We start from the raw sequence: 21,021 nt of genomic DNA on the forward strand, positions 1-21,021 counted from the left end.
TTCATACAAAAGTAAAGAGCCATATCAAAATACTAGACGAGCCGAAATAGAGTCATATAATAACACGAACTTGAAATAAATGATAACATCAAACATAAAAATAACAGATACTATTATAGATGAAGGTATAACTCCTTAAGAAAAAAATGAGAATAAACGATCCGTTCAAATTTAAAACGAACAGAAATTACCAGAAACAGATGTCGTGCTACAGCACAGCAAAGGCCAGAACATAATTTGTTCTTTAATGAAAACAGTTTGTAATTCGAGCAGTTCGTTATACTTTTGTCATAATATTAATAACAACAAAAAACAACTAGATCTACGTTGCAGGGGCAGCGTGAGGTGTTGCAGCAACCCTTGTTTGGCTTCGCTGAGTAAAGTTTTGCGAGAGCACCACTTTGGTTTTGTTTTTTCGCTTGGATTAAACGCTGAAGTTGTTAATCTGTAAGGATCTTAAAATAAATACTAGGTACATCAACTCGCAAAAGTAGGAAACCCCTCATTGCAACTAGCAAAAGTTGCAAACCCCTCATTGCTGAAGATGAGTGTAGCCTAACAGCAGATTTTTACTTACTAAGCAGATTATTGCTAAGTCCCCTACATATCTTACCATTGGAACCAAATTGGTCTTACCATCAAATATACCGGAAACAAATAATAGGTACACCAACTAGCAAAAGTTGCGAACCACTCTTTTCCGAAGATGATTATGAGCTAACAGCCGACTGTTGCTTAAAACTCCCCTATATGTCTCGGCCTATTTTTGGTTTCAGTGTGTACCTTACTATTGAAGTTGTCAACCCCTTCAAACTTTCAAACTAGTATATCTCATGAAGGAATTCTTCTAACAAAAAGTGGATGGCTTATACTTTGATCAGCTCATCAAGACTGAAATTAGACTGATTATCTAATCAAAAACAACACTCATCCCTGAAAGTCTCTAGATTTAATTTATTTTTTAATGTTGCGATTACAAGAGAGAAAAGGCCCAGAAATACCTGGTTCTGAGTAAAGCACAAATAGCATCCTTGTAATTAAACTGACCCAGAAGGTCGATAGCCTTACTCCTGTTTGCAGTAAGTTTTGATCGTATCAGGATTGACTTGATAATGTATTGTTCGTTTCTGGGTTCCTCTACTCATTGATGGAGATTTCTTCAGTTTGAGTTGTTTATAGGGCGTTGTTTCTCTTCGCCTTGGGTTTTTATGTGGCGCTTTAGTCTTCCTTTCAATGGGTTATTATTTAGAAAATAGTTTTTATGGCACTTGGTATTTACCAAGTGACATATAACGATCGCAAATTGTGTCGGTTTTCTGCTTGTTCATGATCGACTATAAATTAATATTGGGAATATCTGAAAAGCCCTTTTAGTTTTTCAGCTGAAGAGTCAAAATCTTGGATTGTAACAAAAATAAATCTGAAAAATGAAATTCAAAATGTTTTTTTTTAAGGCCAACTGAAAAAATAGACGAACAAAGAGAATATTTTGGGAGGACAATCACCTTTTTTCTTCGGAGCTATCAGAGGAACAAGACAAAATTCCAAAAAATACAGACGAGACATTTCGGACAAAAACAAACATGCTTTACAAATTGCAACAAACTTTATCAGTTTGCCTTTGTCCGAGTTGTCCCGTTCCTTCTGTTAGATTTTTCTTGAATGAAGCAAGAATAAAGCTCAATTGTTCACATCTCATCTGATGGAAGGATATTACCAAATACAACAAATAATTATACTTTTAAGCCATGTTTTTAATCAGTTGATGACATTTTGAAAAAAACATTCGGGATATTTATTTCTTTTAATTCATGTGTATTGGACCGTAATATTTTTTATTACAAAACCATTTTTATTGGATTGTAATACAATTTTTGAATGAAATTTGAAAAGTCAGCAAAATTTTCAATCAGCAGTATTTTCGTGCAATAGACTTTTATTACTAATTTTGCATATTGCTAATAGACCTATTATTACTAAGTTTCAGGTGAATGAAAAAGGTGAATAAGAATCGAACAGTATTCATTTTAAAAATTTCTATCACAGAATGGTTGCTAAATTTGAATTTTACGTCAAAATAGCACTAGTATATATATATATATATATATATATATATATATATATATATTTATTTATATATATATATATATATATATATATATATATATATATATATATATATATATATATATATATATATATATATATATACTAGCTGTTGGGGTGGCGCTTCGCGCCACCCCAACACCTAGTTGGTGGGGGCGCTTCGCGCCCCCCCCAAGCCCCCCCGCGCGCGTAAGTCGTTACGCGCCATAATAGTTACGCGCCATTGTAGTTGTGTCCCTATGTCCCACCTGTGAATATAGATAGATATATATATATATATATATATATATATATATATATATATATATATATATATATATATATATATATATATATATATATATATGGTTTTAACTACGTAAAACTTGCGAATATACAACATTCTTTGCTGTCCCATTGTCTTTGCATATAAATAGATTGTCAGGTTTACCGACTCTTGAACATGCAACATATAATGGTCCATGGGAAAACAATCTGTAGTCAGATCTATACCTCATGATTCTAATGATTGCCCTTGAGCTTTGTTGATGGTGATTGCTAATCGACCATTCCCTGTCCCGGTGTCCCGGTCGTCATTTACATCCCCCTGTTTCCCCCGGTGTCCCCGTTGTAGTTGTGTCCCTGTGTCCCGGTCGTCATTTATATTCCCTGTGTCCCGGTCGTCATTTGTATCCCGGTGTCCCGGTCTGTATATACATTCGTTTTTTAGTTTTGTTTTTCTCCTTTATTTTTTTCCTTTTTTTTTTCTTTTTTAGTTTATTTAGATTTTTAGATTTTTTAGTTTTTTTATTAGTTTTTAGTTTTTTTTTCTTTTTAGTTTTTTTGTAGTTTTTACCTTCTTTTTAGTTTTGTTAATTTTTTTTTTTACTTATGTCCTGGTCGTCATTTATACTCCCTGTGTCCCGGTGCTTTGTTGATTGCTAATCGAACATTCCTTTTGTCCTGGTCGCTTGCCTTTTTTTTAGTTTTTTTAGTTTTTTAGCTTTTTTATTTTTTTTATTAGTTTTTAGTTTTTTTTGTAGTTTTTGCCTTTTTTTAGTTTTTTCAGTTTTGACGTCACCTGATCCAGTTTTTTCAGGTGACGTCACCTGATCCACGATCCACAGATCCACAGACAACTTATTTTTATATATATAGATAGTTTTTTTTTTTACTTATGTCCTGGTCGTCATTTATACTCCCTGTGTCCCGGTGCTTTGTTGATTGCTAATCGAACATTCCTTTTGTCCTGGTCGCTTTCTCTTTGAGTTTCGTCATTTATTTTTTTCTTTTTTAGTTCTTTTAGTTTTTACCTTTTTTAGTTTTTTTTAGTTTTTTAGATGAAATTTTTTTTAGTTTTTTCCTTTTTTTCTTTTTAGTTTTTTATTGGTTTTTACCTTTATTTTAGCTTATTTTTCAGTTTTTTCCTTTTTTTTAGTTTTTTTTTATTTTTTATTTTTTTTAGTTTTTTACCTTTTTTTAGTTTTTTTAGTTTTTTTAGTTTTTTAGCTTTTTTACTTTTTTTATTAGTTTTTAGTTTTTTTTTGTAGTTTTTGCCTTTTTTTAGTTTTTTCAGTTTTTTTTTTAGTTTTTTATTGGTTTTTACCTTTATTTTAGCTTATTTTTCAGTTTTTTCCTTTTTTTTAGTTTTTTTTAGTTTTTAGTTTTTTTTAGTTTTTTACCTTTTTTTAGTTTTTTTAGTTTTTTTAGTTTTTTAGCTTTTTTATTTTTTTTTATTAGTTTTTAGTTTTTTTATTAGTTTTTAGGTTTTTTTTGTAGTTTTTGCCTTTTTTTAGTTTTTTTTAGTTTTTTAGCTTTTTTATTAGTTTTTAGTTTTTTTTGTAGTTTTTGCCTTTTTTTAGTTTTTTTAGTTTTTTAGCTTTTTTATTTTTTTATTAGTTTTTAGTTTTTTTGTAGTTTTTGCCTTTTTTAGTTTTTTCAGTTTTGACGTCACCTGATCCAGTTTTTTCAGGTGACGTCACCTGACCCATCCATCCACAGACAGACAACTTATTTTTATATATATAGAAGATAAATAAGTTGTCTGTGTGTGTGTCGAGTGACGTCATGTTTGTGTGTCGACTGACGTCATGTTTGTCGATTGACGAAATTACACACCAGGACATCGGGACACAAATGACGACCGGGACACCGGGACATCTATATATATAAAAATAAGTTGTCTGTGTGTCTGTGTGTCGAGTGACGTCATGTTTGTGTGTCGACTGACGTCATGTTTGTTGATTGACGAAATTACACACCGGGACATCGGGACACAGATAACGACCGGGACATCTATATATATATAAAATAGGGAATATAAATGACGACCGGGACACTCAAAGAGAAAGCGACCGGGACACAAGGAATGTTCGATTAGCAATCACCATCAACAAAGCACCGGGACACAAATGACGACCGGGACACAGGGAATATAAATGACGACCAGGACACTCAAAGAGAAATTACAGACCGGGACACCAGAACACAAATGACGACCGGGACAAAAATGACGACCGGGACACAGGGAATATAAATGATGACCGCGACACTCAAAGAGAAATTACAGACTGGGACACCGGGACACAAATGACGACCAGGACACAGGGAAACAACAACAACGGGGACGCCGGGGGGCACAGGGGGATATATAAATGACGACAGGGACACAGGGAATGTTCGATTAGCAATCACCATCAACAAAGCTCAAGGGCAATCATTAGAATAATGAGGTATAGATCTGAATACAGATTGTTTTTCCCATGGACAATTATATGTTGCATGTTCAAGAGTCGGTAAACCTGACAATCTATTTATATGCACAGACAATGGGACAGCCAAGAATGTTGTACATTCGCAAGTTTTACGTAGCTAAAAATATATATATATCTATCTATATTCACAGGTGGGACACAGGGACACAACTACAATGGCGCGTAACTAATATGGCGCGTAACGTCTTGCGCGCGTGGGGGTGGGGGCGCGAAGCGCCCCCACCAACTAGGTGTTGGGGTATATATATATATATATATATATATATATATATATATATATATATATATATATATATATATATATATATATATATATATATATATATATATATATATATATATATATATATATATATATCATATCGAAAGAACTTGACCTTCACGTTAAACATAATTCATCGTACAAAATACATAAATGTACAAATACATAAAAAAGAAAAAAAAGAGTCAACCCTTAGCTCAACAAAACTTGGAACAAAACTTTTGCGATATTTTTCATATTCAGTTGGGACTCAGTTTGAGGACTTTTTGGGATTGTATACGTGACGGTCTGTTGCAGGCAGGAAGGTAAGGTTCGGGGATGATGGAGTGTGTTCAGGGAACAGACAGGGTCTTGGTACCGAAACGAAGGCACAAGAGAGTTCTTCTCTCGGCCAACGTGGTGAGCTTGAACTTACCTAGCAGATAATGATACAGAACGTTCCCTTCACCATTTATGATTCTAAGTGCTCGTTTTTGGACATTTTAAGTCAAATAGATATGCTCTGAAGAAAGACCGAAATGCTACACTGGACAAGCATACTCGAGTATTGGCCGAGTAAATGAACAATAATGTTTGGGAAGATCCTTATGGGGACAAGAAAATTTTATAAAAAGTTTTAGAAGGGAAAACGAAGGGTAAGCTTGTTTGAAGATATTTTGAACATCGGCGTTCCACTTCAAGTTAGCAGTAGTTGTCAGCCCAAGTAGTTTAATGCATGTGACAGATTTTGGAAGGAATGTGTTTGTGAAAGAGGGGGATGATTAAAAAAAAAAATTTAACTGTCATAACTGACGCTTTATTAGTACTAACTTTCATCTTCGACAAAGAGGCCTCCTGTGTGAAATCGTCAAGTAATGTCATAATTAAGCTTTTAATGCTTCGTCAGCAAACCTCAAGCGCAGACAGGTCGTCCACATACTTCCATCACTCTGTGTGGTCAGTCATGAAGTTATTAACCATTATAAGGAAGAAAATGGGACCCGTCAGAGTTCCCTGGTGGACCCAAAAAAGATAGGAAGGGGATCGGAATAAACGTTTTTATATTTAAGCACTTGAGAACGATTTGTTAAAAAGGAGGTAACAATTTTAACTATAAGCGAACTCCGTCAGCAGTTTATTTACAAGGATATTGTGGTCAATCAGATGAAACTGCTTTCTGGAGATCAATTAATAAAAGATTCAACCAATCACGGTTTTCAAGGTTTTTAAGAACGATGTCATGAAGACCTAACAAAGTAGTGTGAAGTAGATGTCTCCTTCAGGATTCCAAATTGTTGTAAGGCAATAAATTCAAGAATCTCCACCTTTAATCAATTAGCTAGGAAACCTTCGGACATTTTTGAAAAAAAAACTGCGGTTAAGGTGATTGGTCGTACTCCAGTAAAATCGTTCAGGAAACCCTTCCTTTTGGATTGGAGTAATATAGCCCAGCTTTGACGGGTAACATCTGGAATTACTAATATCATTAAAATACTAGCAAGGGGTATTGATAGTTTATCAGGGACAAATACTAGTTTTTTTTTCAGTTTCTGCATTTTTTCTGTTAGTTGCTTCGCTGAAATTTCTGGATTTTATTCTTTTGGAGTTTCAGGGATTAGCTGGTTTTCTGAGAGAAGGGGAAACGTTTGTTTCCCCTTCTCTGGATGTGTTTATTAAGCTCATTGGATGTCTGTTCAGGCGATTCATCCAGAAGAAAATCAAGGTTCTTGCACGAGCAGCCACGATTTCATTCACTTTCTTAAACCATTGCTGAGGTTTCCTCTGTTTTGAGTAATTTAATTTATTCTTACCATAACGAGAAGCAGCACAACACATTTCTTTCTTTGCTTGTTTACGGAGGGTTAAGGCACCCCCTTTCTTCCCGAGGCGAAAAAATTTTAGTTTCAAATGGACTAGTCCTTTTATTTTTTCATTAATGTAAGGTTTATCCGAGGAACATACCTTCTTGGTAACCTCTGGGAAACAATTTTAGTAATTTGTCATTAATTTAGTTTGAAACAAACTAACCTTTGAATTAAGATTTACGCACAACAAAACATAATACCATCTCTCAGACATAATCCAAGATCCAAAATCAAAAAGAATATTACTTGTTATTGGTCGGTACGAACATTCAGAAGCTGAGTAATTTGTTTTAAAAATTAGCAGTGGTTTCAAACATAGGAAAAACAAATCCCTTAGGTTTTTCTAGAGCAAAATTCAAGCCGAAAATCCCGTTGTACCCAACGGAACGAAAACCCAACGGAACGAAAACCCAACGGAAAATCGATCGTTTTTGTGAAAGCCAGTAAAAGTTTGTAAAGGTAAAAAGCCAGTAAAAGTTTCCCATCCGCATGAGTTAGACATAAGAACTGATATAATTCATTGTCCCCGTTAAGCTTCCCTTGGTACAATCTGCTTACCCAGAGAGTTTCACGCAGACCGAAGAAAAACAATGTTTAGCCCATTCTTGGGTTTTCCGAATCGATACAGCCAATTTTCCCCCCTTTATTGACACAGGATACATACTTAGTTGAGCCGCTAGTTGGTAGGAGACAAATCAGACTTTTGGCTACTTTTTTGTCACAAATCAATGCGATAAATTTTCCATAGCTTCTATCTTCTGTGAGGTACCTTTCTCTCTGTCTGCATGCCTTGTAAGTCTAAGCCAACCTGAGAAAACGCAATTTGTTTGCTCAGTATCACGTGCGACATATCAATACGACTTATTTTCAAAATATTTTCTTTTCATTCAGGTCTACTTGGCCTTGTCTACACCTTCTCTTAGTTACAAACCAGCCAGTGACAAAATAATTCGGGCCCAATTTTTTGATGCAGTCAAAATTGATTTTGAATTTGTTTTTGCATAATAATCTGGCTTAGTAGCTTATGAATGTCAATCCCCAAAGTTTGAAGTCCAAAACTCAAGCCGTTCCCTAAACATTGCAGATATTCTATTCTGACGACCTAGATACAAATACTACTGCTACAACTAACAACTCACCGCAGCACCAAGCCGCCTGAGGCCAACACAGCTACACACGCTCTTCCTCTATCAAAATCTATTCAAAGCCTCCCTCTTTTACACCCACCAGGGAAGTTCCATTTATATTCAGTCTTTCTTTACCTCATCCTCCCACGCCAACCGAAGACAACCTGCTTTTCGTTTAGCGCTAAACGGTTGGCCAAAAAGGACAATCTTTAGCAATAAATAATCCTTCATCCTCAGAACACGTCATAGCCATCTCAACCTTCTTCTCATTATAGCCCTAGAAAGAATGAACCAAAGCCCTAGATTGAACCACATCTTTTCGTACAGCCAACTCTACGCACACTTTGAGATACGATCAGTCAGTCGGATACCCGAAACAATCCGCAGGTAGTTTCTCTGAAAAACATATGCAAATCTTCCTTCGTTTTTCAGAGCGTCTATGTTTCAAAACCATAATCTACCACTGACATCACTGTAGGCACTATATTCTAATCTTGGTTCGCAGACTTATCTCCCTATTCTTCCAAACTTTTTTTCAACTGTGAAAAAATACCCTGGGCTTTGGCTATTCTACTTTTGAAATTTTAGCTGCTTCTGCTATACCATGTATTTGTCCGGTATACAATACAAGGAAAAGACCTTCGCTAAAACTCTTCTATCAGCTGAATCAAACGCTTACTCATAATCGATGAAACTGAGGACTAAAGGTGTTTGATGAATCAGTTACTTCTCAATTATTAACCTAAGAGTGAAAATTTGGCCAACATATAATCTACCTTTCCTACTACCGCAATGTTCTTCTCTTAAAACTTCTCTTAATGTACTTTTCTTAATGTTCATTTACAGCATCTCCAAGTCTAGGGAGTATCTTTATTCTAAGTAATTTGCTGCCTACAGAAACCAGGCTATTGCCACTGTAATTATACATTCAGTCTTATCACCTTTCTTATACAAGGGTTTAATTAGGATTATCTTATCTTAAAACCGCTAGATGCTTCCACTTTTTCAAAAATCATATTCATAACCTTCAGTAACTTATTTCTAACATTTCAGAATAAATATTTCTAATATTTAACAGCAATTGTTTACCACACTATCAGCACCCGGGCCTTATTATTTTTAATTCTTTTAGTACTGTCACTAATTCTTCTTCACAAAATAAATCTTCCTTCACATCCAAGGTGTCACAAACTTCTTTTCCTTCTTCTATATCTTTTCCTGTAACTCTATCCCGGTTTAGCACAATCTCAAAATGTTCTGCCCATCTCTCTCTAAGTCTTTCTTGTCACCAATTTTGACGCAGTTCCTATCTTTAACTAGGACAAGTTCAGGTTGGCTACTCCCTCTCACTTTATTAACATGCCAGTAAAATTTTTTAACATTATGCGATCAAGCTGCATCATCCAGATTGTCGGCAATTTTATCTATCACTCAGATAATTCCTGTACAAACCCCTTCACCTCTCTATTAAACATAAAGCATTTTCACTAATATCTCTAACTGCGCTCCTAATCTTAAAATGTCTATCCAATATGGCGCGGGTTAGGGAGGAGGGACGAGGTAGCAAAAAAGAGCATGGAGGGAAGGCTGGTTATCCTCTATTCACTTTTGGCGCTTAAAAGACCTCTAGCCTTTCAATTATAGCTTTCAGTTTTTTAAATATCCACCCATATCACACTAAGCAGCCATGAAAAAGTGTTCTGGTCCTCTTTTGATCCTTTGTTGGGTCTAGTTATGGAGGAATCAATATTTTTCCAGAAAATAGTTTGCATGCCCTTTTTGGTCCCCTTTTTAGAAAATTGGCGAGCTCAAGATATTTCTCGTACATTAGAATTCCCTTTGTCAAAGGATTTACGAATGATATAATTAGGGACAAAAACTTCTTGGCCCAGTTTAGGCCCCATAATCTCCCCCTCCCTCCATCATAAAAAAGGTGTGGTTATCTGACCAGAGAACAATTCCTGAAATTATCGAATGAATATCAAGCAAAACCACTTTTCTTTATCATAAATCATCGAGTAAATGACTGGAAATCTGCAATATTTATGAACCTGGTGCCAGAGTAGTGACGGCCATATACCCCCAGAGGTATTTTTATGGGAACCTTTGACTATTCTAAATGGAATGGCTACAATAAAATACCCCTCAGACATCTTATGGAGGGAATAGCTAAAAGGAAAGACAGAGGATATTTGTTGCCCTCTAGTTCCTTTGAGCTCTTACAGAGGGAACAAGAACTTACAATTTATCATCAAATGAGTCCCCTCCCCAGCTTCGAAAGTCGACAGGGTCGAGGAGAAAAGTAATAACAATGAAGGCATAAGGCTCTTTACTTCGGCAACGCTATAGTACTGACAGTGATTTTTCTACATCATCACACAACCTAATCAACAGGTATGGACAAAGTTCCATAGCTGCCACTACCAGTAGCAGAATTCGAAAGAATTCTAAAAGCTGCTGACACTTTAGCGGCACAACTTGTGTTTTGACAGCTTTTCTTTGAACAAAAAGTATTTTATATGTAAAAATGGTATTTTCAAACAAAATTGCCAACAAATTTCAAAACTACCAAGTAGCATTGCTACTTTGCTACCCCTTTTCATGGCGGCTTACCAATTGAATTTTCTCTGGGGAGAAGCGGGGATAAATAAGCAAAGGAATGTGTTAAGAAAACCCACAAAACAAAAGGCCCGGGTGGTCACAATGCACCGGATAAATATCAGCAGAAAATGTATTAACATGTGCAAGGTTAGTTGCCTTCATTATTCTGAGCCACACAAAGATATTTGCAAAGGCACTTTTTAATATAGAAAAATATTGATTTTTACTTTTTCTACAATCTTCAAAGTATTAAAATTAAAAGGTTGGAACCTTTTCTTCCAATTTATGAAAAACATGTTCAAATACGAACACACTATTGATTTTAAGTGAGTTCACATTTTTGTGACTTTTTTTAAGAAAGTACAAAAAATTTACACAGTCACAAAGATAAGACACAGATACTTTCTTTTAAGGAAGGGGGGTCGAAAAGTGAGTTATAGGAATAATAATAAAAACCTCAACATGGGGGCTCAGACACAAATTTAGTTTTGTCCTGTTCTATAAAACCTGAATATACTAAAATAAAGAAAAAATTATTGAAAAATAGTAGCAATGATGCTATAATTAATATAACACAAGTAAGCACAATAGTATCGAAAATCAGAAATGATATGAATTAGACATTTCACAAACGAAAAAAACTTACACGTTTCCAAGCAAGCCCGAATCTCTCAACCTTTTCCTTGCAGATCTTATTTTTACATGATCTTTTTCTTCTTTGCAATCAGACAAAACATGATCCCCTCCACAGTTGAAGCATCTTCCAGAATTGGTTGTCTCCTTTGGTGGTTTCACCTCATCTTCATTGTACCCTAGAGACTTATTCTGAAAAAAATTATGATGATGGTTAAACTGAGATAAAATAAAAACAAAATACCCAGTAAATCCCAAATCAAATGTTTAGGTCAAATAAAATATGAAGTTTGTACCCCAAGTAGAAAAAAAGAGGAAAAACGCTATATGCTATCTATATAAGTGGGCAATAATTATCATTTTTTCTCAGAAACAGGTTCACATTTTTTCGGGAAAATTGGCATCCTGCAGTATTCTGGCTTAAATAAGGACCAAGATAGGTCAGATGTTTGAGAAAACTCATTAAGAGCCTTAATTTTGGAAAAACAAATATTTATGTGAGTGACGTACTTTTTATATACATCAGTATTACAATTGTAATTACATTGTATTACAGTACAACATGTAAGGCTGACATGTAAGTGTTACAGGTGTAATACTGCAATGACATTTTCATGCATGGAAAAGTACACATTAAATTGCTTAAAGAGCAAAAGACTATCAATTGCAAAAATATTAATGCGTATTTTGACAAGGGATTACAGCGATTCAAAAACATTGTAAAAGAAGACCAAAAGCTTGAAGCTTGTAGAAATCATTGTTAGAAATCGGACTTGATTTAATAATTAAATATCTTTGAAAAAAAAACCGTATGAAAAAACATTAAATTACATAAAGAGCAAAAAACTGGTGATTGCAAAAATATTTATATATTTCAACAAGAGATTACAACAATTGAAAAACCTGAAAAAAGAAAGCCAAAATTTGAAGCTTAGTAGAAATCTTTGTTAGAAATCGGATATGCTCCAATAATCAAATATCATTGAAAAGACTGCATTAAAGAAAGACATGTCAGTATGAGAATTTTATCTAGAGGTAGACCCAAAAAACGAAAATTTACAAGTGTTATAAGTATTAATTTGTTGGAAGAAAAAGAAGTTTTTGTCCCACCATCTGAACAATTAACAAATTTACAACCTGGACCATCATGTAATACTAGACCTATAGGGGCAGTTAAAGCAAAGGGAATTGGTATTAAATTCACAATGGGTGAAAATCACTCAACCTGGACCATCAAATAAGTGTTATAAATGATAATTCATTGGAAGGAAAAGAAGTTTTTGTCCCACCATCTGAACAATTAACAAATCTACAACCTGGACCATTATGCGAGACTAGACCAATAAGGACAGCTAAAGCAAAGGGCATTGGCAAATTGTCTGAAGTAATGAAAATCCAAAATGAAGAAGAAAGAAAAAGGGAGTTAGAAGATAAGCGACAGTGAGAATCAAAACGTGTCAAAATTGAAATTGAAATGAGATTAGACGATAAGCGACAGCGGTGTCAAAAAGTGCCAATTGAATATGATACATATGATAATTAGGTTTGGGATTTTGACATGGATAAGGTCATCAATCGCTTACCATGCCTTTGTTCGAAAATTAAGTATGAGCGGTATGTATTTCATAATGACAAAAGACAAGCCAGAGGAAAAGTCAACGTTCAACATTTTACAAATGCTCCAAGCGATGAAATAGCTATAAATAGCAACATAAGCATTTTAGCAAAGAACCTGTTTCTGCATGAGCCTCTCTTAAAAAGACAAAGGGTCGCGTTATGTTTTTCATAATTACAGAAGACAAGCCAAGGCAAAAGTTAAAGGTCCAATAACAAAAAAAAGTAATTTTACAAAGGCGCTGATTCTAATTTAAAGCTATTTAAAATGTTTAAGGGATTGATTAATGAAAATGAAGCACCGATAAATGTGATTAGAAAACTGGTGAAAGTGAGAATCACGACAGCTAAACAAAAAGGCATGGAATAAACGACAGCGAGAATCATATTGAATTGTAAACAAATTTTGAACAGTGATCTGTGGTTGGAAACTGGAAAAAACGTATTTGTTATCTATAAAGCACGCCTTAAGAAATTAAATGAGTCGATGTATGAATCAAAACTACTAAAGCAAAAGGCGTGGAAAAAACTTTATGGGGTAAAGATAAAAAAAATGGACAATGAAATCTACGGTTGGAAAAAGAGGAACAGGGATGACTGGCCACAAAAACGATTTAAATAGGCAGGGCTTTAAGAAAGAATTCGTATTTTTCACAGGATGGCTGTATCGAACCTATGGTGACGTCATGACATCAAGAAAAGCTTCAAATTGTCTGTGGTTAGAAGACAAGCGACAATAAGAATCCATATATAGAAGCCTGTCGCGTGCTGAGTACACTTATAATCCCATGCACCAAACAGGAAAGTTCTCCCTGCCCAAACCTCTTTTTTTAGGGGGGGGGAGGTTATTTACAGGTTCAAACATACAGTGTTTTCTATATTTCAGTATATGTACTTAAATTTTATTGGGAATAGTTTTAAGAGATTCATCCCACTCTTTGTTTGGGTATACTAGGCACTGGATTCCAAATGATCAAGTTTTTTTTTTTTTTTTAGTTGACCGCTAATGTAAATTTTACAAAAAAAAAAGAAGCAAGAGATTTGATTTAGCGTAACGTGACCACTATTTTAAGAGTTTGCTAACATAATTATATTAAAAAAAAGTTTTAAAAAGCATTTGAATACCTCAAGTTTCAGCTTGGGTGAGGGGGCACGAAATGGGATAAACATATTCAATTTGCCTAAGGGTTTTGCAACTTTTAAGTTCCCGCGGGACTAAAGTCGATTCCTGGTGAAATAGCTAATGAAAGACAGTATATGCACCAAAGTTAGCAACGTACTTTGCACATACTAGTACTATTAGTAGTAGTATTGCTACAACTGCTGTTAGTACTAATATCACTAAGTCTAATGATTTTAATGTGGAATTTTCAGGGACTGTTGAGGGGGATGTTGTGTATACTAGCACATATCAAAAATACACTTTGCCAACACTAGTACTACTAGCAGTAGTATTACTACCACAGTTGTTAGTAGTAAGCTTACTAAGGCTAGTGATATTAATGTGTAACTTTCAGGACTGTTCAGAGGGATGTTGGGTGAAATAAAAATATATTATGTGCATGCAGGTCATCACCTGTTGCAGATTATCATGAGCCTTGACCCAGATCTTTGAGAGGGGGGGGCAGACATCGTTGGAGGCACAGCTATTAGACCTTTTGACTAGTTTGGATAAATTTTCAATACTTCGATAAGTGTTGAGCGGAGGGGCATCTAAAAGGGAAGGAGAGGGGGTGCCCTCCAATCTCTTAACCATTCCCCCAACATACCTTGAAAAATTTAAACATGATTCCTTAGCCATTCCTTAGATATTGCTCACACTTTTTTTCACAACCAGCAAACACATAGTGTGTTTTGATTGTGTTCAGCATCCCTCTTAACATTTCCTTAAAGTTTCATCTAAATACCCTAAGCCCTTTTCGAGACCAAGGATCAAACATGAACATTTTTTCAATTTTTTCAATATAAATAACCTTATATGTTAACGTAGACAACTTGCATAACTTACAGCCCTTAACCCGAGACGGGAAGGAGTTTGTCAACCCTGGGATTACAGCTATTTGACCTTTGGAATATTTTGAATAAAACATTCACTTTTTTAACTTTAATAAATCAAAAACTATTAAGACTTAAAGGAATAAATATCAGTATATGCATATTAAACTGGCCAAGCATATTCATTTATGTGCTTTTTTTTCAGTTAAGTACAAAAATATGTTCTGGTCTTGAGAGAGCATGGGCGTTGTCAACCATGCTCCTGTAAAATTCTGCTCGTTCTCAGTTTGACTTGGCTATTTATTGTAATTTCTGATCGTTTCTGGGTTTCATTTATTTATTGATAGCGATTTGTGGTAGTTTTACGCTTCATAGATTATTTGATTTTATTTCTGATCCTTTTTTGTTTAATAGAGTTCTTTAATTTTCTTTGAAAAACTTATTTGGTAGAAAGTTGATTTAAATTAGGCTAATTTCTGTTCGTTTTTTATTGACTTAGTCGTATTTCTGAAAAACGATATTTTATATCTTTTCACTCTTTTCTGTAAGAATCCATGGTTTGGCTTGCTATTTATATGGTAGAAACAACTTTTTCTACAATTGTTAACAACATTCGCCCTTTATAAAAAGAGAAATGGTGTTGTTTAATTTAGTTTTATACCTCCTCTACTTGACCTGAAAAATAAAATTTAATACAATTCCAAAAATTTAATCTATGGTCTATGAAAACCTGGATACAATTACACTCCTTTGATTTATTAAATTGTAAGAGGAAATTTAGTAATCTCTTATTGGCAACCAGCTTTCACACAGTACCTTTCGGTTTAGCTTTAAAGCAGCATTTAGTTTTAAAGCATAATAGGCAATTTGGATAACTGTGTCGGGTTGACATACCCTATATCCCTAAAGACATAGTTTATGGACCTTGTCAGTTAATTTACAATCAAACTAGCTCCTTTAAAGTTTCAATGATATTACTAGATATGATAGAACAGTGCTGCCTATAATATTATTTATATGCCCTTTAAAAACCTGCAAGTATATAATCTTTTCGTTTGATTAAAACTACCCCTAAAAGTTTCACCTTAATACCCTTGGTGTCATTAGCTACAGTAACTGTAGAAGTAGCATTAAAAGTATGCACATAGTGTCTTCTGACTAGTTCAAAATCCGTCTCAACTTACTCTCAAAGGTCTAGCTGGAAAATGTATGCCGTTCTTGTGCTTTTTCATCCTTTCCATAATCTAAATGCCTGTTATTCATTTTGATTTAGTTCAACATCTGCCTATATTCTCCTTCAAAGCTTCACCTTAGCATATGTAGTAGCAATAGTAGCATTAGTAACAGTATGCAAATAGCACCTTTGGTTTACTTCAACATCCCTTTCAAAATACCATGAAAGTTTCAATTGGATGTTATCCACCGTTTCTGAAATATTGCTGAAGCGTCCTCTTGACAACTTGTGTGGGCATAGTGCGTTTCGGAATAGTTCAATACAGTTTAAGGATTGCCCAAAATTTTCTCCACCCTTAGATTTAGTAGCAGTTCAAGTTCAAGTACTATCGGTAGTAATAGTAGTAGCAATGGTGTAATAGTAGTAGCAGTAGGATTAATAGTAGCCTAGTAACCTTAACTTTAGTAGAAATAGTAATAATAGCAGAACTGGTAGTAGCAGTATGAGTAGAGGGAGTAACATAAGAATGCAAATATTGTCTTTTGGTTAGATCAACATCCCCCCCCCCATAACAAGCCCAGTAAGCTTCAACTTCACACAAAAAAACTGTTCCTAAAACATTGTTAATATGCCCTTTTGACAACCCGTATACAGACGGCGTGTTGTAATTCAGTTCACCTATTCCCCTAAATATTCCCCAAAAACTTCACCTTCATACCCTTACGGATGTTTTGCCTTTTGGTCAGTTGAACATCCCTTTCATCAAGTCCTGTAAGTTTCAACTTAATACAATTAGCCATTGCTATGACATTGCTGATATGTCCTTTTAATTAACTTCTACAAGCAGATACTTCTTGAATTTTCATATTAATGCTCTTAACCTTACAAGTAGTTGCAAGAGAAGTAGTAGTTGGAGTAATAGTAATAGTCGAACTAGAATATAGTAGTAGTGGTAGTATAGTAACAGCATGCGCATATTGCCTTTTTGTCAATTGATTTTCCCATTTAAGCAGCCTCTGAAAATTCCAACTAAATATCCAAGTCAATTCTTGAGATACGCTCATTCGACAATATGATTGCATATACTGTCTTTTGATTTAGTTCAAATTTGCCCTCAATATCCTCTCAAACTTTCACTTTTGTAGACTTAGCCCTGATAGTACTAGTATCACAGGAGTTGTGGTGGTCATAGGAGTATTCGTGTTGCATTAGTAGTAGTAGTAGTAACATTAAACAATTGTATTAACAATAGATGAGGCAGCATGTGTTTCAAGCCTTTTCGTCAGTGGAACACCCCTCTCATGATGCCCTGGAAGTTTCACATTGATATGAAAAGCTATTCCAAAATATTGCTGATGTGCCCTTTTGATGTCCTTTTCATCTTAATACTGTAGGCCTAAGAAGTTGCTGAAATTGAAGTAGTAGTAGTAGTTTAGTAGCAGTAGTATTAGTAAAAGTGGCAGTGATAGCAGTGTTAGTAGTGGCATGCACATATTACCTTTTGTCAGTTGATCTTCCTCTTCAAGTATACTCTGAAAGTCCCAACTTAATACCCAAATCGATTCTTTAAATACGCACTTTTGACAATCTGCGTGCATATAGTATGTTTTGATTTAGTTCAAAATCCCCCCTTAATATTCTGTTAAATTTTTATCTTCATACGCGAAACATTAATTGTACTAATGTAATAGAAGCAGCGTTATTGGAGGAACAGTAGTAGCAGTAAGTGTTGTATTAGTAGTAGTAGTACCATCAGTATTAATAGCAATAATAGCAGGTACATGTTGCCTTTCTGTCAGTTGAACATCCCGCTCATGATGCCCTAGGAGTTTCCTCTTGACTCGGTAAGCCGTTCCGAAAATATTGTTGATATGCCCATGTCAGCAATCTGTATGCACATATTATGTTTTGATTTAGTTTAACTTTCCCCTCAACTTTCCTCAGATGTTTATTTCAATATCCTCAGTCTTGGTAGTAATCGCTATAGAAGCAGTAGTTTTAGAGATAGCAGTAGAAGTAGAAGTTGTGGTGACAGTGGTAGTTGTAGTAGTGTGCATTTATTGCTTTTTCGGTCGATTGATCAGCTCACTTATCGTTTCCTGAAAGCTCCAAATTAATATGCTTAGCCATTACTGATTTACGCCCTTTTGACAATCCCTAGGCACACAACTTGTATTGATTTAAACCAACACTCGCCTCAACATTCTCTGAAAGGCTCACGTGAATGTTATGTGTCTTTTTGGAAAGTAAAGGTTAAACATGTCCACTTTCTCAATAACATATACTATATGTAAACAATGAACAAATTGGCTAACTTGCCACCTTTGCCCTGATGGCCATAGGGGATTTGACATCCCAAAGACATAATTACTGGAACTTTCAACAATGCTGAGCAAAATAGCTGTCTCAAAATTTTGACTGGCTGTATTTTGGCAATGATGAGTGTGGGGGGAGGGGGCTGGTTACCTTCAATTCCCTTTTTAATCTTAAAAACGGCATTTGAACTTCCAATTTTTCGAATCAAATGAGCCTCGTTCAAAGTTTATGAGACCATCCATTCTATAAAAACCTTATATGCCCCCAGGGCATAACTTATAATCCTCGCCCCTAGGTTTAGGGAGGTTTTGTCAACTCTGAAGGCATTGCTATATGTTATTGGACTATTTTAACCAAATGACTATATCATAATTTCAATCAGATGTGTTTGGGGAAAAGAGGACTTCGAGGGGGGGGAGACCTGAACTAGAACTTTAGATTTCCAATCAAAAGAGCTTCCTCTAAAGTTTATATGACCACTCCTTGCTTGGGGAAATGATGGGTGGCGGAGAGACTTTTTGCCATTCAATCACTTTCGAACCTTTAAGAGGGAACTAGAGCTTTCAATTCCAAATCAAGTGATCCTCTTTTGAAGTTTCTATGATAACTCTTTCCATAAGAAGTTCCTTGGTCAGAAAAAAAAATCATTACACCACCATCGTTCTTTACTTAGGCATCGCTATTGCAATGCCTATGATAAATCCTGATTGTGAAAAAGGGCATATTGCATCATTCTCATTCTTGCCCTTGGGGCTCAGGGGAGCATCGTATCCTAGAACCGTAATTACTAGACCTTTGACTGTTTTCAACAAAACCGCCTTTTTTAAATTTCGAGTAGTGACGAGGGAAGGAAGCCTTTAAAAATAGCGCGTGGGCTAATTGACCTCCAATAACTTTTCAGCATCAACAGAAAATTGTCAACTTAATACCCTCGACAGTTCCTTAGATACTGATAATACATGCTCTTGACAACCAACGCATACAGTGTGTTTGCTTGGCATCCCTACTGTACTTGGCATCCCTCTCCAGAACTGCGGGGGGTTAAGTCATCCCCACTGATATAGTTGTTTAAGCTTTCGACTGTTTTGAACTAGATGTCTATTTCTAAATTCCACCAAATATTTTTGGAGGGAGGGCAACTAAAAAGGGCAAAGGAGGGACCCGATTGCCTTCTCACCGCTTTTAGCCTTCCCTGAACATGTTCTAAAAGTTTCAACTGAATACCCTCAGTCGTTCTTAAAATATTGCAGTTCCTCCTTTTTGATTAAAGCGTGGATGCTCATAGTGCCTTTTATTTAAGCATAACATGCCCCTCTGCATTGTCAAATATTTCAACTTAATACCTCTAGCCTTTTTGGATGCACCCAGAATCATATACTTCCCCTTTTCCTAATGACAACTCGAGCAAGTAAGCAATGGATAAATTGAATAATTTACAATCTTTACCTCAAGGCTATGGAAGCATGGCATCCCTGGAAATATAGCTTTAATACCTTTTAACTTGTTTGAACAAAATGACAATTCCAAAGTTTTGATCGATGTCAAGCAGAGAGGACACCTGAAAAGGGTAAGGAGGAGGGAAGAGATGCTTGCCCTCAGATGCCCCCTCAACATCTCCTCAACGTACTTTGAAAGTTTCAACTTAATATCCTCAGCCCTTCTTTAGATTGTACTGATATTTCCTTTTTCACGACCAGGAAGCACACAGTGTTTTGATTGTGCTTGGCATCCCTCTCAACATTTCCTTAAAGTTTCACCTTAATACTATAAGTCGTTTTGGAGATCCAGGATCAAACCTGTCCTCTCTTCGAATAAATGATTGCACTCCAATCACTTTTGACTCTTGTGGCCTGGGGTACCAAACTTTATTCACCATTTTTTTCAAATTGGTATCCAACTCTGTAGCTTGTTTTGACGCCCCTCTCGACATGCTGCTTGGGCACTTGCCCCCTTAAATTCCCAGGGTTTCAAAGGGGGGCACCAATTCATAAAAAAACGTAAGCAGGTAAATTTTTTTTTTATGAAGCCCTGAACAGAAGAAAACTGATGTGTGATGAGCCAAAAGCAAGGCCAAAGAGAGGTGATACCGAGCTCCCAGCTGCCATTCTCAGCTGACAGTTTATAAGTGGCTATGGAATTCCTGTGTTGTTTTAAAATTGCTTTTCTGTGAATAAGTAGCAAACTGCACTTGGCTTCAACAATAAATCACATCAGTCCAGTTTTTGTCAAAAACTTGTCCAGTGCTTTTTTTGCTCCCCTTGGCATTTCGCACCCCTGGGCCGGGGCTTAGTGGGCCTATGCGTAAATCCTAGCCTGGGTTTTGAGGGACCACCTCTTCATAGAATAGATTCCAGCCGGCTGGCTAAATGACACAAAGAACCCTTCATTTCAGCTAATGTTTGATCAGTTGAAGTAACAGTTGGTACTTGTCTATTATATAAAATACACTTGAGAAGTGAAGTTTGGTGAAAATAAAATATGATGGAAATAGAATACTTTATTAGAACAATTATGAAGGTCAATTGTGAATTATTAAATTGGGAGCTTCAGCATCAGCTGACCATCTCAAAGACAAATAAAAGTTCATTATTAACGC

The 21,021-nt window shown here is 35.4% G+C and overlaps 1 protein-coding gene across 2 annotated transcripts in view; it reads right to left on the bottom strand.

Moving 5' to 3' along the window:
* LOC136039982 (zinc finger CCHC domain-containing protein 8 homolog) overlaps nt 1–21,021 on the bottom strand; it is a 40,051-nt gene that overhangs the window by 13,527 nt on the left and 5,503 nt on the right. For both annotated transcript variants that reach the window (XM_065724043.1, XM_065724044.1), the window contains exon 2: nt 11,340–11,518. In XM_065724043.1, the coding sequence (XP_065580115.1) occupies nt 11,340–11,518 (179 nt within the window). The remainder of the gene's footprint in view (nt 1–11,339; nt 11,519–21,021) is intronic.

The sequence above is a fragment of the Artemia franciscana genome, chromosome 20, assembly GCF_032884065.1.
Source record: "Artemia franciscana chromosome 20, ASM3288406v1, whole genome shotgun sequence".
Lineage (NCBI taxonomy): Eukaryota > Metazoa > Arthropoda > Branchiopoda > Anostraca > Artemiidae > Artemia > Artemia franciscana.